The sequence below is a fragment of the Nannizzia gypsea genome, genomic scaffold, assembly GCF_000150975.2.
Source record: "Nannizzia gypsea CBS 118893 supercont1.3 genomic scaffold, whole genome shotgun sequence".
In the NCBI taxonomy this organism is placed as follows: Eukaryota; Fungi; Ascomycota; class Eurotiomycetes; order Onygenales; family Arthrodermataceae; genus Nannizzia; species Nannizzia gypsea.
In genome coordinates this window covers 1,038,308-1,054,562 of record NW_003345199.1, presented here as the reverse complement: position 1 = coordinate 1,054,562, position 16,255 = coordinate 1,038,308, and the positions used below count along the sequence as shown (strand labels likewise).

The following is a 16,255-nucleotide window of genomic DNA, read 5'->3' as shown; positions in this document are numbered from 1 at the left end:
CGTTATCCAGTACGGACTGGTCATCAATGTGAATGCCGGCCAAGATCTCATTAGCCTCTCCCTCAGTTTCTGGGACGTCTTCCTAGATCCTGAACAAGGCTCTAGCCTCTGTGATGTTTTTGTGCAGACCATTTTGAATATCATGGACAGTCCCTCAACGTCTGTCGGTGACATCGATTTACTTAGTCAGGATCAGCTGAGCATCATTCACTCGTGGAATGCACAACTACCACAAACCGAGGAAGTATGTGTCCATGACTTGATCCTTGATCAATGCCGGGATCATCCACAAGCACCAGCGGTCTGCGCATGGGATGGCAACTTCAATTACAAGGAGCTTGACCAGCTCTCTGCGCATTTAGCGGCTCAGCTTCAGATACTTGGGATTGGACCGGAAATCTTCGTGCCATTGCTATTTGAGAAGTCGAAATGGGTCTCTATAGCGATGTGTGCAGTAATGAGAGCCGGCGGTGCATTCATTTTGCTAGACGATTCCTATCCAGAAGCCCGTCTGCGTGAAATTTGCGAGACCTCTCGCTCCACCCTTGTCATTTCCTCGTCCTCCACCTATGGTAAAGCTGCATCAGTCGCTGAGCGAGTGGTAATGGTTTCCCAGACTGAGGCTGTAAAATGGATGTCAGGCCTGGATCCACCGTTTATTCATCAAAACGTCCTTCCTCATCATGCCCTCTACGGCGTCTTTACGTCAGGTTCGACTGGTAAATCCAAAGGTGTGGTGATTGAGCACTCAAGCTACGCTACAAGCGGCCTATCACTTAAAAAACGACTGAGAGTTACGAGCCAATCTCGAGTGTTCCAATTTGCCTCACATGCCTTTGATGTGAGTATCAGTGACTACTTGACAACCTTCATTGCCGGTGGGTGCCTATGTGTTCCCTCCGAAACAGATCGAATGAATGACATCCCCCACGCGGTACGAAAATTGAATGCGAATTGGATGCATATTACGCCATCTGTTGCACAAATCATCCATCCGTCGCAAGTAGATGGGATCAAGTTCTTGATTTTAAGCGGCGAAGCTATTAAAGCAGAAAATATCAAGACATGGGGACAGTCCGTTCACCTCATCAATGCATACGGGCCAGCCGAGTGCTCAGTCGACTGCGTCGTCAATGACCGTGTGGTTTCTAGCCCTTCAAGCATTGGATATGCAAGTGGCTCAGCCTGTTGGGTCACCGACAAAGAGAATCCTGCTCGACTACTTCCCATTGGTGCTGTTGGAGAGTTGCTCGTCGAAGGTCCCATCGTCGGCCGCGGGTATCTACGTAATGAAGAACAAAATCGCCGAGCCTTTATTGAGCGACCTCAATGGCTCCAGGATTTCCGCGGCCATGAATCCTCTCCGAGACACATGTACAGAACCGGAGATCTCGTTCAGTACTTACCAGATGGCTCCCTGAAATATGTTGGACGCCGTGACAATCAAGTCAAGATCCATGGCCAGCGTGTTGAACTAGGGGAAGTCGAGTCTCATCTCCGCCGTCTCTTCCCAGGATCTCAAGACGTCGCTGCAGAAATTCTACAACGGCCAGACTCTGCATCCCAAAGAGTGCTCACAGCATTTATAAGGCGACAGGCACATGAGTCTACGGGAGATGAATTTTCGATCCTTGAATCAAGCCAGGAGTTTCTCACAGACGTCCACATCGCAGAATCGCGTCTCCTTCAGAATGTGCCTCGACACATGGTACCAGCTATGTTTGTTGCCGTCAATCATATACCGTTGACTAGGTCGGGTAAAGTCGATCGAGCCAAGCTGCGTAACCGAGCAACGGAGATCTCATGTACGGATGGGGGCTCTGGTAGCCAACACATCATCCAGCGACCATTGACCAAGATCGAGCGCAGAATACAATCGATCGTTGGCCGGGTGCTAGAGCTCAATACAGATGTCATCAACGTGGACGGTGACTTTTTCCAGATGGGTGGTGACTCCATCACAGCCATGCAGCTAGTATCCCTCGCTCGTCATGAGGGTCTCTTGTTGACTGTAAGACACATATTCACCGTACCGGTGCTAGCAGACCTTGCAAGAGAGATCCAACTAACCAAGACCGTGTCGGATTCAACGGCAACTGCCCCGGAACCTTCCAGCAACACTGATAATGAACTTTCCAGAGATATTTGTTGGGCAGATCTACCCTTCAAGGAGGAGGATGTGGCTGATGTCGTTCCTACGACTTGTGTTCAGGCCTTTTCTGCAAGCCGACCGCAGAACTACTGGTTCTTGGAGATATCAGGGTCATTGGACACCACTCGATTGAAACAGGCCTGCTTAGATCTTATCGAAAAGCAGTCGATCCTCAGAACTGTGTTTATTCAAAGCGCAGGGCACACCTTACAAGTTATCCTCCATCATCTACCCCTGAGCATAATTGAGTGCGACACCAGCGAAAATAACCTAAGGGCATTTGCCGAAGTGTTCAGTCGACAAGATTCCATCTCACAGACACTATACGGGACGGTGCCGCTAGCCATGACCCTGGTGAAAGGCAATGGCGAACACCACCTGCTCATCATGCGTCTATCACACGCCCAGTACGACGGTCTATCTATACCCAAGTTGATGGAGAACCTCCTTGATTTGTATCACCAACAACCCATCTCCATTCCAGCGGACTTTGCGACTTATGTACGATACTGTGCTCGGAGTCACAACTCAGAGGCATTCGCCTTTTGGAGATATCTACTCGAGGGTTCATCTATGACTTCTATATTCGACCAGCCAGTAGCAACAGGTACGTCGAATGGTGGTTCTATATCACCAGCCCTAGTCGAATCAGAGGCAACCGTGCCTTTGCCTACTCCACCTCCTGGAATTACATTGGCGACAGTGGTGAAGACAGCTTGGGCTATGGCTCAATCGAAACTCCTACAACGATCCGATCTTGTCTTCGGTCAACTAGTCAGTGGCCGCAACACAGGCGTCGTCGATCTGGAAGACGTCATCGGGCCTTGCATCAACTTCACGCCCGTGCGGGTTCAAATGCAGCCAGGACAGACAATCGGCTCGCTGTTGAAGCAAGTGCAGGCTCAACACGTAAGCACAATGCCCTTCGAAACGATGGGACTACACGATATTGTCAAGAACAGCACCTCCTGGCCACCAGAAACCGACTTTGGATCTATAGTGCACCACCGTTTTGCCCACGATCAAAGTACGCTGAAATCCACCGAGCTGTCATGCCAGATAGATGCGTGGTCACCAATTTCCCTACCTGCAATGAATGTCTGGGTGTCTACCATAGCAGAAAAAGAGCGGCTGAGCATCAATATCTTTAGCCGCAGCGAGGTTGCGACACAGGTTCAAATCGATCGGTTGATGGAGGAGTTGTCTGGCATGCTAGCTATTTGTAGAGAAGACGTATGTGTGCCTCATGCGAATGGAGATGGCGAGTAACTGCGCCCCGTGCTTAAAAACACCCTTTCCTAAGGTAAGGGACGATAGGAGACATGGTTCACAATTGTTCAATGATAATTGTTTCAATTTGTAGATATAGATCTTTAGTAGATGAATAATGTCAGAACTTCTTTATATTTTTCGTTACCATAACTACTCCGTAAAGCCGTCCTTCTTATTAGCTAGTTATGTTTTGGTGTTTACCAAATGAATCCATATAATAAAAGATGTCGTTGAATGACCGACCTACTAGGTATGTAACTATCTAGTTGACTTAGATTCAGGGTTTAAGCAAGCCCGACTGATCACTAACCAGATAATTACTGACATACGAGGATGAAGAGTCGCTAGGTGAGCTTATTGGGATGTTCTACGCTAACAAAGTTTCCCATGGATGGTTCAAGTTTATGTATGAAATTTTCCTAGACCCGAAGATAAATAACTACGTGGGATGATAGTCCATTTTGCCTCCAGCCGATGCCACCCCTGGAAGAATTAACTATTGCGATCAAACCGCGATCAAAAAAGATCCTTGTAATAATTAACTACTATCAGAGTGAGGATTTATAGCAAGTCTTCTCACACTTCAAGCCTCAAGCAAATATGTAGAATAGATCACTATGACGGCGCTACATGTGAAAGGTCCAACTGCTTAACTAACTCCTTAGTTAACTCCGTCGTGAAAATAGTGCCGACTTACCTCGGCTCCTCACGCCTTGTGCTCTCTCTCTCTATCTCTCTTCAGCTCTGCAGCTGCTTATGTCGATATCCAAGATGCAAAGATTCAAGACTCTCTCCTTGCTTAGAGACTCGCTACACCCAGCCTACAGTCTCCTTCTATCACTGTTCCCTCCGTAGCGACTGGCTCACCATGGCATCTCCATCGTCTGCAGGGAAAACCCTTTTCACCCTCCCCATTAAGGCCACCAGCGGCTCCGTCACCGTCACCGAGCCAGCCGAGAAGGCCTACCTGCTCACTTTCTCTTCGCCGCCAGACAACCGCCTCGTCACCGACTTCTGCCAGGCCTTTCTCCTCGCCCTCGACATCCTCGAGGCCCGCTACCCGCACGGTGTCGTCATCACCACCTCCGCTATCACAAAATTCTACAGCAACGGCCTCGACCTCGACCATGCCTTCTCCGTGCCCGGCTACCACGTCAACTCGCTGTATAAGCTGTTTGCGCGCCTTGTCTCATACCCCATGCCCACCGTTGCATGGCTGAACGGCCACGCCTTCGCTGGCGGCCTGATGATGGCTATGCACCATGATTACCGCGTCTTCAACCCTTCGCGAGGCTACCTCTGTCTGAACGAGCTTGACTTTGGCGCCCCGCTTAAGCCGGCCATGCTGGGTATTTTCGAGGCCAAGGTGTCACCTGTCACGTACCGCACATTGATTCTCGAAGCGAAGCGGTTTACGGCCAAGGAAGCGCTGGCGTCGGAGCTCGTAGACAAGTTGGGCGCTTGGGAGGAGGTGCTGCAGCTGGTAGAGGAGAGGAAGCTGACGATGCGCGCGAAGACAGGCGCTTACGGCGTCTTGAAGGAGGAGATGTATAGATCTGTCATTGCGAATTTGGAGGGCCACGAGGAGCAGGTGAAGAAGGATGCTGCGAATGCGGACAAACCGGCAAAGATCAAGCAGCAGAGGGAGCAGAGGGTGGCAGCTTGGGAGAAGGAGTCTCAAAAGGCTAAATTGTGAACGGCCTTTAAGAAGAGCCTTGGTAGGCTGGGATAGAGCAAGGGTTTGTTTTATATCAAGGATAGACTCTATGTTGCAGTATAGCTTTGTAGACCATCAATTAGAGACACTCAAGTGCCGAATAGCTAACCTCCAGTTCTATTTGAACGACTGGAAAAAGCATTCTTCCCAGCGCAAATGCAATAGGCAAGATATCTGACACCCTAGTGATAAAACATCTCAACGAAAGAATAAAATCGTAGCAGGGCAAAGACATAGTTAAATAGTTGGTCAGCCGGCGCTGGAGTGATCATCATCATCCAATATTGTACCACTTCAAAATACGTCTCTCCGCGCCCACATACATCTGCAGAAATTGCAACAACGTCAACTTTATCGCCTTCTGCTGGTTTTTTTCGCTTTTTTCGATATTTATATGTAAATATATATCGTAGGCCTCATTTAAATATCTTTTAGATACCTACTAATATCAAATAGAAAAGGTAACTCCAATAACTATACCACTTATACGGATTATCCAACTACGGCCCAGCAGATAGGGACCTACTCGCAGGCCAGAAATATAGAAGTAGGCTTGGTGTAAACTAGAGCTACTGCTCTGCCAGCTACGTGTAGCCGCCCATTTATAACGTGTACTGTGGTGGAAGATACCTTGCATAGACCATGAGCCAACTGCTATGATAATTCTCGCGGTCACCAGCGCTGTGTACGGCGTAAGTTTGCCTGCCAAAAGACCACAGACTGATGACCACGCCGTGAAGACAGGTGCAGCAGGGTTCTATTGTTTATACGCATGTTCATTGTGGCCCCTTCGTGGGGTCCAGTCCAGCCTCGTTGCAGCAAGGGTTTAGACGAGATTTCTAACCCGTCTGGCCTATAAAGAGTCCGTTCTGATACCAAGCCTTTAACTAACTAATGCAAGCGCCTAGGTTAGATTTCTCGATTGTTTTCTCGGGCTGCAACTAACTATGTGCTTCCTCCGCAGAGCATGAGAAGGCCGTTGAAGGCTCTCTTCAAGGCTGCATCTTCTCCAACCCTTGTGATTCAATCCTGGAGGCATGGGATATAAAGTCGCCCTTTGCCAAACATGCAGGTCAATTTCAGGCCCCTAGGCAAAAAAAGGCGAAAAAAGCTACTGAAATCACCATGGGGGGCAAATTTTCAAGCCGTCTCGGATGGTTGCAGGTCCCGTCGCTAATACTGGGTTCCTGGCTTGTCGGCCTCGCCCTCGCTATCAGCCATCACCTGTTTTATGCCTTACTAAACGATAGACTGACGGCGGCGGACAGCAATATCAAGCTTCTGGGAACCTCTATCTCGGAGCAGCAGTTCAACATTGCCCTCGGAACTGTTTTTGCATTTCTTACCAAAGCAGCGTTCGTCCTCGCCGTCTCAACCACCTACTACCAAGCAGCATGGTGGGCAGTGAAGCGCAGGTCCCAACCGAACAAGACACAGACGCTGGCGGAGGTCGACTCTGTATTTGCGGCGGCTGGGGATATCATCTCGCTATTGAGCAGCAAATTTTGGTATAGATATCCGCTGCTCTTTGTGTTGGCGCTGCCCATATGGTCTGTATATTCCATCCAACTCGCCCTGACCAGACAGACGGATAGAAAATTAACGAGAGCACGGCACATATAGGTTGATCCCCATTGCGGCTGTTGTCACTCCAGCAACGTTGTCGGTGCGTCTCAGCTTAAACCCGAAGACGGTGCTGGAGGGCGTCGCGATGGTTGACTTTTCCTCCACGGCCTTCATCAACAGGCTGGATGTTGAAACGTCACTCAACGGTCCAGTGATAGTATACAGCTATGCCGGCCCCAGCAATATAATGAGACGGGCTGCAAAGTTGGTGGCTCTACGAAATGGTGTCTTGCCCATTCCGGTTCCTTTTCCAAACTCATCGTGGACAGCCGAGTTCCACGGGCCGTCTTTGAAATGTAGTCGAGTGTCGGCGGCCGACAGTCTGCGTTTCCAGAAAAACATAGCCGACTTCCTTGCACAAGAGGGTTGCTCGTATATGCCGAACTATATCTCTTGGTTCCCTGGAATAAACCCTACTCTCGAGACGGAGCCATACGTGCGGATAATAGACACTACTCTCGGCCCACAGATAAACGTGGGGAAGAGGGAAGCGCCATTGTCTCCTCTAACATTTCAAGACCCCAGCGTCTTCTTTGGCGGCCCGTATCTTAGGGGTGCGGGTCCTAAGGATCCGGGACCCTTCTCACCAAACGCAACCCTATACACTGTCGTACTGCCCAACATGCTGGATACATCCCACGCTAAGGATCCGTTCTATTTTCCGGAGTATGGATTTGATCCGCTCACGTGTGTATTGCCAAATTCTACACCTGCTAATCCCCTAGGCATTGGCGGCGGCAACGTGACGGCCGTCGAATGTCAGCTGCACAATTCAACTTACACCACTGCGTTCAAATACATCAACGGAGCGCAGCAGATCAAGGCGGAAATTCAACGACACTCACTCGTTCCCGTCATCAACAGCTTCGATGGCGAACAGAGCACCGATTGCTTCAAGGGGGCCAACTTGAATGTGTCGTATTACGACTGCATCCTCCTCCCTCCCGAGCGCCGCCAGGTCTCATACCAAGCGATTCTGCAGGCGTTCGGCAGTATAATAGTAGGGAATGTCACACAGCTGATTCATGAGACCAACAAGCTAAAAGAATCAAGCGAGGTGCGATACTCGCCCCTGGTATATTCTAGAGAGCTCTCGTTGCTGAAAAATTTCTACGCCGGTTCCGGTAGCGGGAACAATCGTGATAGCGAGGAAATTTTTCACGAGGGGGAGGATATATCGCAATTACGACCGCTCGAGGAGGTGATAGAAGCGGCGTTTCAAGACTTCGTCATCAGCCTCATGGGGCTACAGGCCGTCCAGTACGTTTTCCCTCCCCAGATACATTGTAGAAAAACAGGACAAAGAGCCCAGCCCAGTAATATAACCCTTTATTTTCTTTTCTAGGCTGAAGCCCCCAATGAGAGCGAATGTCACTAGACTCGTGACGGAGAACGTATACATGTATGACCCGTTCAAGCTCTGGATGGCATACGGGGCTGCAACGGCAACCACGACACTATGCGTGATCGCAGGCCTATATTTAATATTTGCAAAACGTAACAACACACCGCCGTCGTACAGGGCTAACTTCTCGACTATCTTTCGAGTCACGCAGTCGGCTGAGTTAGGAGTTAAGATAGAGAAAGGGGATATGGATGGGCGAGCTCCGCTACCAGCATATCTTGCCCATGCGACGATAGCGATTGGCCAGACGTGTGGTGGGAAGGAAGAGGAGGAAGGGGGAGCAGAGATGGAGGACGTAGCGCTGATAGAAGGGGAGAGGGTTTAATTCGTCGGTACACCATTCCTTGATCATTTTCATATGGGGACAATAGGACATAGGGTCTATGATAGTGTGAGTTCAGTTACTAACGTTTCTCCTATCCAATTAGCCCGTCGATCGAAAGAAGACTTGAGGTAAACCGCCTTCGTAGTCTGTTTCTACAGCTGGGAGCAGATACAGGGGAACTCGCCGCTGAACTCTCGAACGAAGCAGGAGTATCGAATAACGATTGATTTGTAGCTAGGAGGAGGTTGTTTATAGCTGGTTTATATTTCTGTTGGGTTTCTTCCCTTCGCTCTAAAGCAAGATAACAATAGGGAGCCCTTCGAGCTATTTCTATATTCATGTTGACTTTTACCCATTATAGCTTAGTAGTAGTAACAGATCTATTGGATATTTTCTATTGTAGTACTACCAAAAAGGCGTTTTCTCTATCTGAATATAAATGAAACTATGTATATTAAACTAGATATCTCCTTCGTTACTAATTTAACTATTCTTTAGGATTCTAGCAAGTTTCAATATAGTGTTACGTGACTTAAAATAAGCCCCGTGTAGCGACTAGATAGGTATAAAACGATATCTACCCTTACTAGCCGTATGGTATATATAACCGTCAAAAAGAGCTAATTCGTAAGAATACGATTTAGATAGTTAACGAACAGGCGGTTTAAATTGAATATTCAATCGGCGGGCGGAGCCAGCTGTTCAACCCGTCTTGTGTTATGTAACTTCACTGTGTTTAAAAAGTCAGGTTAAAATTGATAAGATGTGATACTTAACCTTAAGTACCTAAGTAGGTAGATATTTGGGCGCCTAAAAGCGCGGTGTTGTATATTGTACCTAGGTATGCTCGATATCTCATACGCTTAGGATTCAGGATACCATGCAATCGGGATCGCGGGCGCTGAATTTGGCATTGGTAACCCGCATCACCAGGACCACCTTATCAATTCTTTAATGGGGCGCATTTGCATACTAAGTATAAAAGCAATGGCCATCTTGTAAGATTAGTTCTTCATATTAATCGCCTATAGTCATAGACAACTAGATCGTTTTTGTTTTCTCAGAGTAAGCACGCTTCCAAATCTCGACTTCGCCTCCTCCGTAAATGACCCCTACGCGCATCGTTGAGAGGAGGTTATGCGCAGCATTGGAGTGCTGGTAGACGCCGCCGTTGAAGAGAGCGGTCGCATCCTTGCCAACGGCTGATGATATGAGCACTTTGCCTCCGGGGTGTTCCTCGATAAAGCTAGCCACGTCGTGAATGACGCCCGCGATAACCACAAGAGCTCGTCCATTTTTCTTAGCAGCCTCCGTCTTAAAGTCATCCCAGATCATGGCCGGCAGCTGAGAGATAGGCGTGCCCCAATCCAGTTGGGAGCGCTTGATATCCACCTTTTTCTGTAGCTGCTGGACGAGGCCCTTTTCAATCTCGTTTTGTTTAAACTCCTTGAGGTTGTATGCCAGGCCTAGTTGTTTCCATGTCCATATCGCCCACTTTGTTGGATCATACTGCCACCATCTGATCGCGTTACGGTAATCAGAAGGAAACTCGTGATGGAAATTATGATAACCTTCGCCTAAAGTTAGTAGGGCTGTGACAACGTGGTCGCGAGGTGAATGGCGATCATCGAATGGCTGCTCTCCTAGCCAATGGGCTAAGGAATTAACGCAAAAAGTTGCCTGCTGCACAAAAGCTGCACGTAGGATACCCGCGTATACAAAGCCACCCGCCCAGTCCCCCCAGCCAAAGCCACAAATCAATGTAGGGAATACAAGGCCCATGAAAAGAACGGCTTTAATGTAGTGTCGATGCTGCCACATAACGATAGGGTCTTGATTCAAGTCCGTAATATCGGACCGGCCGATATTCTTGGGGTTTTGTTTCATAACCATCCAGCCGATATGAGAGTATAATAGCCCTTTTCTCACGGAATAGGGATCTTTTTTTGTATCGGTATAGCGGTGATGTGCGCGGTGGCCACTCGACCACCATCGGATAGACCCTTGAATGGCACCAACACCTACGGCAGCGAGATAAATCTTGAGGGGAGTAGACGCCTCATACGATGAGTGGGCCCACAGGCGATGATATCCTTCGTCAAGAGTCAATACCTGCTCTTTAAATTTGATTATGGTTGTAGTGGTTGGGCATACCAGCTGTGATTCCGAGTCCAGTATTGAAATAGTAGATGACAGCAAAAATGGCGGTTGCGCGCTTCAAGGGAAGGAAATAAGCCGCCACCAAGCCCACAAGAGGCACAATTATGATGAAGCATACGCTCAGCCAGTTGACAAATTGGTGCCAGTTCTGCCAGGTCATGGGCGTCTCTGTTATGTGAGGCTTCTTCTCATCATGGACAGACTTGGACTTTCGTCCGTCTGTCCCGGAAACAGTAATTGCCGGCTCCGCCATGGAGTATCGAAATAACTATGGATTGGGTGGTGGTAGATGACGGTTGATTCGAGTAGAGTGAGGCTTCACTGTATAAATGCTTCAGACACGTTCAACGTGGAAAGTAGTTAAAGAAGACAACTCGCATGGCAGGATCTTGATCGAGAAAATATGAAGAACAAGGATATAGATAGTTTCTCGCTGTTGAGGGTTTGCATCTGTTGGGCAGCGCGTTGTTGACACATTTGTTGAGGCCAATATCTACATGGATGTCTTGCTGAGAGTTGGTTAACTCAGTTTACTAAGTTACGGGAGGTTCCGAAACCCAACCATGTTTTGATCTGCGCCAAACCGGCGGGTGGTCATTCTCTGCCACAGAAGGCATATTTCACTGGGCCCTCGATGCCGTGGTGGTCTTTTCCTTCCGATCAGGGTTCCCTCACAGCGCCACAGAGACAGACGGAACAGCTAAAGGGTGTTTCGGCGGATGACTTCAGCCCTGTTAGAGGAAATGCAGACGAGCCAGTCCGCTTCCCGCACGCGGAAAACGACAAAACAATCGAGTCGATGCTCGAGCTTGGAGAAGTTATGAAGCATATCAAGCATGCACCGTCGCCGGGTATGATGTGGTGGTACTTGAAAGTCATGCCAACATTCAGGCACTGGATGCACATAAAAATAACTGTATACGCCGCGGTATCGAAAAGGCAGTCGAATTACGCCAGCAGAGCCAAGGCTCGAGTGCGTGGGAGCCATGGAAGCTTTCTACCGTTGATTGTATTGTTGACAGGGAAGAAAAGTACACTCGGCAGGAGGGTCGCAAGCCTGACGTATTTCCCGTAGCTATCATGGACGAGACCTTTGGTTTCATAGTCGCGGGCCTCGGCACTATAAGCACAACCATGTGTTTGGGGGCCAAACTGTTGGCCGATAACAGTGACGCCCAATCAGGACCTAGGCAGGCGTTGCTTACAGCTTTCAGCGCAGCCATAGCCGAGAAGCGCACTCCCTCAGTCGAGGAGATTATGAATAACTACATGGTGCCCTAGCTTGATGCCATATGATGATCCAATGCCCCGAGGCACTTTCTGGATACATCGGCTGTCTTTCAGTGGTGCATAAACCGCAGCAATGCTTTGTGCGTCTCCATAAGATCGATATAAGCTAATGATAAGATGGCCTACCCACAGGCATAATAGGGTGCAACACTCCGTATAGTGTTGAATGTGGTGTTTGATGCTGTTCGAGATGCTCACCAACACTGTGTTTGAATCTTTGCGGCTGGCTTACTCATCCCTCGGAAAAATAATAACCGAACCAATAGCATTGTGTCAATGTAAGCAAATTCAGCCAATCAAAACTCTTTATTTGGATCCTTCCTCCGAAGCTTAACATTTCTTATATGTTTCTACTCTTTATAAGTAAATAGATAATCATAGATTAATTATTAAACCTTCTAGTTATTAGTGTCTATGTACGGAGTATTCCAGGCCTATTTGCTATCTTTTCCCGTGTTTCTTTAGCTGCTGAGGCGTGCTTTTTCTCCTCCGCTATCCCGTCGTAGGCGTGACAGCAGTCACGTGCTCTGCTATTTCTAAGAGCCTCAAGAAAAAACCGACGTCAACGACGAGCCAAGTCAATGACGATATATCCGAACATTAACAGTTATAGACCAAAGAGAGAATGGATTGCGACGAGTGAGCTTGTGGGGTCGTGTGGGAGGCGCCCTGACGCTGTTCGGTCCTTATAGGCCTTTCTACCGCCTGCTGAGCTGGTTTCGGCAGTTTCCTCGATCCTCGATAACTACTTCCTTTATCTCGCTTCACCCTTACCTTTCAATGATGCACCCGCCCTTGGACGCAGCATGGCTCCAAGTCTTCGTCCTTTGCCCGCCAACCCTCCGAGGCGCTCGAGCAGGCCTCTTCGCGCAAGCAGTACTCGAGTGAAGACTTACCGCGAGGACAGCTCGGACTCGGATGAGGTAGACGTCTACGACGAGAGCTCAGACAGCTCCCCAGTAACCGTTCGGCCACTGGTATATCCTGACTTTATCCCTTCGGAGGAACCTCAGACTGAACGGCGTTCGCTTTCTCCTTCACCTCGGAGAAGAAAGCCGTCCGGAGCACGAATCACTAGGTCATCATCAAGCAATAAGAAACGAGCTCTCTTTCTTCAAGCGTCCCGCAAGGAAGTCCTGACCACCTCACCTAAACAGCTCAAGCTGGAAGACGAAATCGACCTCGATATGCCATCCCTCATTGAATCCGCAAACATTCCACCATGGCAGACCCTCCCATACCACGTTCTGTTCGATATCTTTCTGAAAGCTGCGCCGATGGGTAAAGGGACTCAAGTCACAGAGGAGTGGAAGTCGATACGGTGGCTGATGCGTGTTTCCCGGCTCTGCAAGGGCTTTTTTGAGCCCGCTATTGCTGCCCTGTATCATTCTGCGACCGCCTTCTCGATGGAATGGCTGGAGAAGATTAGAAAGCCGTTAGAGCTGGATCAGTCCACGTCTCTGACCAATTATCGTAGCAAGGTAAAATGTTTGGAACTATATACCCATGTTCCCAGGGCGGATAACATGCCGCTACATAATTTCCTGGTGCTTGCACCGCAGTTAAAGCATCTTCAGATCCGTGATCTCAGTGATACTCCACGGAAGATGTCGAAGCCGTTCCAGCTGGCCTTTCTTGAGAAATGGTTTGAGTCGACGGTACCAGATCATATCCAGCTTCAAAGCTGGGAGTGGAGTAACAGAATGCAGCTATCGAGATTGAAGGAATTTCATCTCCATCCAATGCTTCACTCACTCAGAACAGTGAGATTCTATAGAATCTGGCCGTATGAGCCAGCTGACACGAAGCAGCCTCAGCATGGTATCGACTATCCGCCGTCAGCCGAACTTATAGTTTCCTCCCTAGTTGCTCTTCCAAAGCTCTCGGTATTGGGGTTTACCGAGTGCTTCATTTCTAATGATTTTTTCTTCAAGTTGCCGGTCGACTTGCATACTTTAACCCTAACCCAGTGTGAAAACGTGGACACAGAAGGTCTTGCGAGTTATCTGTTCGAGCATGGCCAGAAGATGGAGGTTCTTAATCTGATCCATAACAAGGATATTGACATGTCCTTCACTGTAGGACTGCGGGCATCCTGTCCTCTCCTGCGTGTTTTCAGGATGGATCTGAACTTCAGCTCTGGCGACACATTGGCCCATGACGTTGAACCACGCTTTGAGCTCCTCCTTCATCCCGGCCAGGTTCCAACATGGCCGTCTAATCTGGAAACGCTTGAACTCGAACGTCTTCGTAAATGGGACATCACGACCGCAGAGGCTGTGTTCAGATCGTTGATTGAGGCTGCTCCACGCTTGAAGTACCTGCGCAAACTTACCCTTACCGCGATCCTGAAGACCGACTGGCGTGACCGTGCTCAGTTCAGAGACGAATGGGCCCGAACGCTTGAACGAACGTTTCTCAGAAGAAGTGAGCCTCCACTCTGCATCTCCGGCAGAAACATGAAGGCGTCATCTTCAGTGGTGCCTGCCTGTAAACCATCGCCGAGGTCAGATGCTTCTGACGTTTCACATCTTGTCCGAGATGAGGCCACAGACGATAATGTACCCAGGAGAAAGAGCCGACGTCTTGCTGAGCGGAAATCGTCCATGAGTGGTGATGAAAGCGCACGATCTAGTGATGGAACATCCCCAAACAAGCTTCCTACTCGAAACATCACACTGCCAATCATGCATCAGCGTTTCACGGGTATCGGTCCAGGAATGTGCAATGTGGTGAAGATCCGAATCGACAATCTCCGGCCTGCAGACGTTATCTTGCCAGCAGAGAACCTCAGTGATGCAGAACCCAGCGGAGACGACGACTGGAACGGTGACGACATTGACTTTATGAACGACGAGTACGCTTGGTGAACGAAGAATGGTCCTTTCAGGAGCGATATAAGTGACGAACCTACTTAAAACGAAGCCTCCGTCTCTCTTATGGTCGAACAGCAAACAAACCCTCTACACAGACTGGGTTTTGTGGACCGAAAACCTTCCCCCCTTTTCCCTTTCTTAATTTTCTATATCTTATTCTGCTTTTCTTATTGGGAGAGAGAGCCCGTATTCTCCTTCAAATCATTGTCTTGCATTTTGTCACCATTGTTTTCATCTGCATCATCATCATTATCATTATCATCATGGGATTTTCATCTGGGCCTACAAATTATCAAAAAAACGGAGCAGGATTCACGGCGTTTTTCTCAATTTTCAACTACTACTTACGGCGGTACTATAAAACTGGGCGATACTAGGCAGCATATCAGGGGAGAAGGAGGGAGGGAGGATAACCAGCCTGGGCGGTCTTTTTTTTCTCTCCTGTTTTCTGTTTTTTCCTACACTATATAGTTAATCAATGCAACATCTGCAGCGGAAGAGCTCTCGCAACATCCAGCCCTCCGTCCGTCTTGTCTGCTATAACTTATTATTGACCTGGGTGCATAGCTATATGATAACCACGAGGACACTCCGCATATACTCTTTACGACAAAGGAAAAAGGAAGGCTTCCCTTCCCTTCCCTTGCACCGATCCTTACTTAACACACTCCCCTCTACCTTCGTCGCACATACATGTATGTAGCTAGCTAAACCCGCAGCAACTACGCAGTAAGCATATGCACCTCCGGCCAAGCGAATGACGAAAAAACCCTTGCATGCACGTATAAATATATCACAGTCCTAGCAGTTACATAGCATGTATGTATATATGTATGTTTGTACTCCGTGCCAGACCAGACCCTAGATCTTCTGTGTCCCCTGCAAGCGAGCCTTGTCCGTCCTGTACCTGGTCGAGCACACACACTTACGCGAAAAGAAGCATGATCAGAGTGCCTCCGTCCTTTTCTTTCCCTGTCATTTCTTTTTCCCTCTTTTTTTCTTTCAAAAAAGCATGGACGACCGGCCTCTTACGCAGCGGGATGGATGTATGGAAGTCCAGGTGGTTTGATCGTTGGTACTTCTTCCATGCCCAAGTTACATCTTTGGCCGTTGGGCATCAAGGGGCCAGACAGAGGAGAACACAGGACGGGCTCCCGCTGCTCTGACTAGTGTAAATAGAAGCTGGATGTCCATCTACCTAACTAACTAACTAGCTGACTGTTAGGCACGAGAGCAGCTCAAGAAGAAGAAAAGAGGCAGAGGAGGAGGTCGGCGCCGTGTATATCATCGTCTCTACTGCTAACCGTCCACTAGTTAACCTGCCGTCCGTCTCCATCTCATCCCCACCAGCAAGGAGAAAAAAATAGCTACTTCTTCGTCTTCTTCTTCTTCTCTTCTTCTTCTTCTTCTTCTTCGTCATCTCATCTTGCGT

At 48.7% G+C, this 16,255-nt stretch overlaps 6 protein-coding genes across 6 annotated transcripts in view; 5 read left to right on the top strand and 1 right to left on the bottom strand.

The window, feature by feature from the left end:
* The window catches only part of MGYG_03820 (hypothetical protein), a gene marked incomplete at both ends in the record, with an annotated part of 28,485 nt that extends 25,064 nt beyond the window's left edge, over window positions 1–3,421 (top strand). Inside the window, one exon of the mRNA XM_003173598.1 lies at window positions 11–3,421. Within this exon, the coding sequence (XP_003173646.1) occupies window positions 11–3,421 (3,411 nt within the window). The remainder of the gene's footprint in view (window positions 1–10) is intronic.
* An 871-nt stretch (window positions 3,422–4,292) lies between these two features.
* On the top strand, window positions 4,293–5,120 carry MGYG_03819 (enoyl-CoA hydratase/isomerase; the record flags this gene model as incomplete). Its single annotated transcript, XM_003173597.1, has 1 exon — window positions 4,293–5,120. The coding sequence occupies one exon, from the start codon at window positions 4,293–4,295 to the stop codon at window positions 5,118–5,120; it is 828 nt and encodes a 275-aa protein (XP_003173645.1).
* Window positions 5,121–6,266: 1,146 nt separating this feature from the next.
* MGYG_03818 (hypothetical protein) lies at window positions 6,267–6,860 on the top strand (the record flags this gene model as incomplete). Its single annotated transcript, XM_003173596.1, has 2 exons — window positions 6,267–6,691; window positions 6,797–6,860. 2 exons carry the CDS (start codon window positions 6,267–6,269, stop codon window positions 6,858–6,860), a joined length of 489 nt encoding a protein of 162 aa, XP_003173644.1.
* Window positions 6,861–9,538: 2,678 nt separating this feature from the next.
* On the bottom strand, window positions 9,539–10,910 carry MGYG_03817 (acyl-CoA desaturase; the record flags this gene model as incomplete). The annotated part of the gene is made up of 2 exons (XM_003173595.1): window positions 9,539–10,590; window positions 10,652–10,910. 2 exons carry the CDS (start codon window positions 10,908–10,910, stop codon window positions 9,539–9,541), a joined length of 1,311 nt encoding a protein of 436 aa, XP_003173643.1.
* Window positions 10,911–11,291: 381 nt separating this feature from the next.
* On the top strand, window positions 11,292–11,938 carry MGYG_03816 (hypothetical protein; the record flags this gene model as incomplete). The annotated part of the gene is made up of 2 exons (XM_003173594.1): window positions 11,292–11,508; window positions 11,601–11,938. 2 exons carry the CDS (start codon window positions 11,292–11,294, stop codon window positions 11,936–11,938), a joined length of 555 nt encoding a protein of 184 aa, XP_003173642.1.
* Window positions 11,939–12,753: 815 nt separating this feature from the next.
* Window positions 12,754–14,817, top strand: MGYG_03815 (hypothetical protein; the record flags this gene model as incomplete). The annotated part of the gene is made up of 1 exon (XM_003173593.1): window positions 12,754–14,817. The coding sequence occupies one exon, from the start codon at window positions 12,754–12,756 to the stop codon at window positions 14,815–14,817; it is 2,064 nt and encodes a 687-aa protein (XP_003173641.1).
* Between the last annotated feature and the right edge of the window lie 1,438 nt (window positions 14,818–16,255).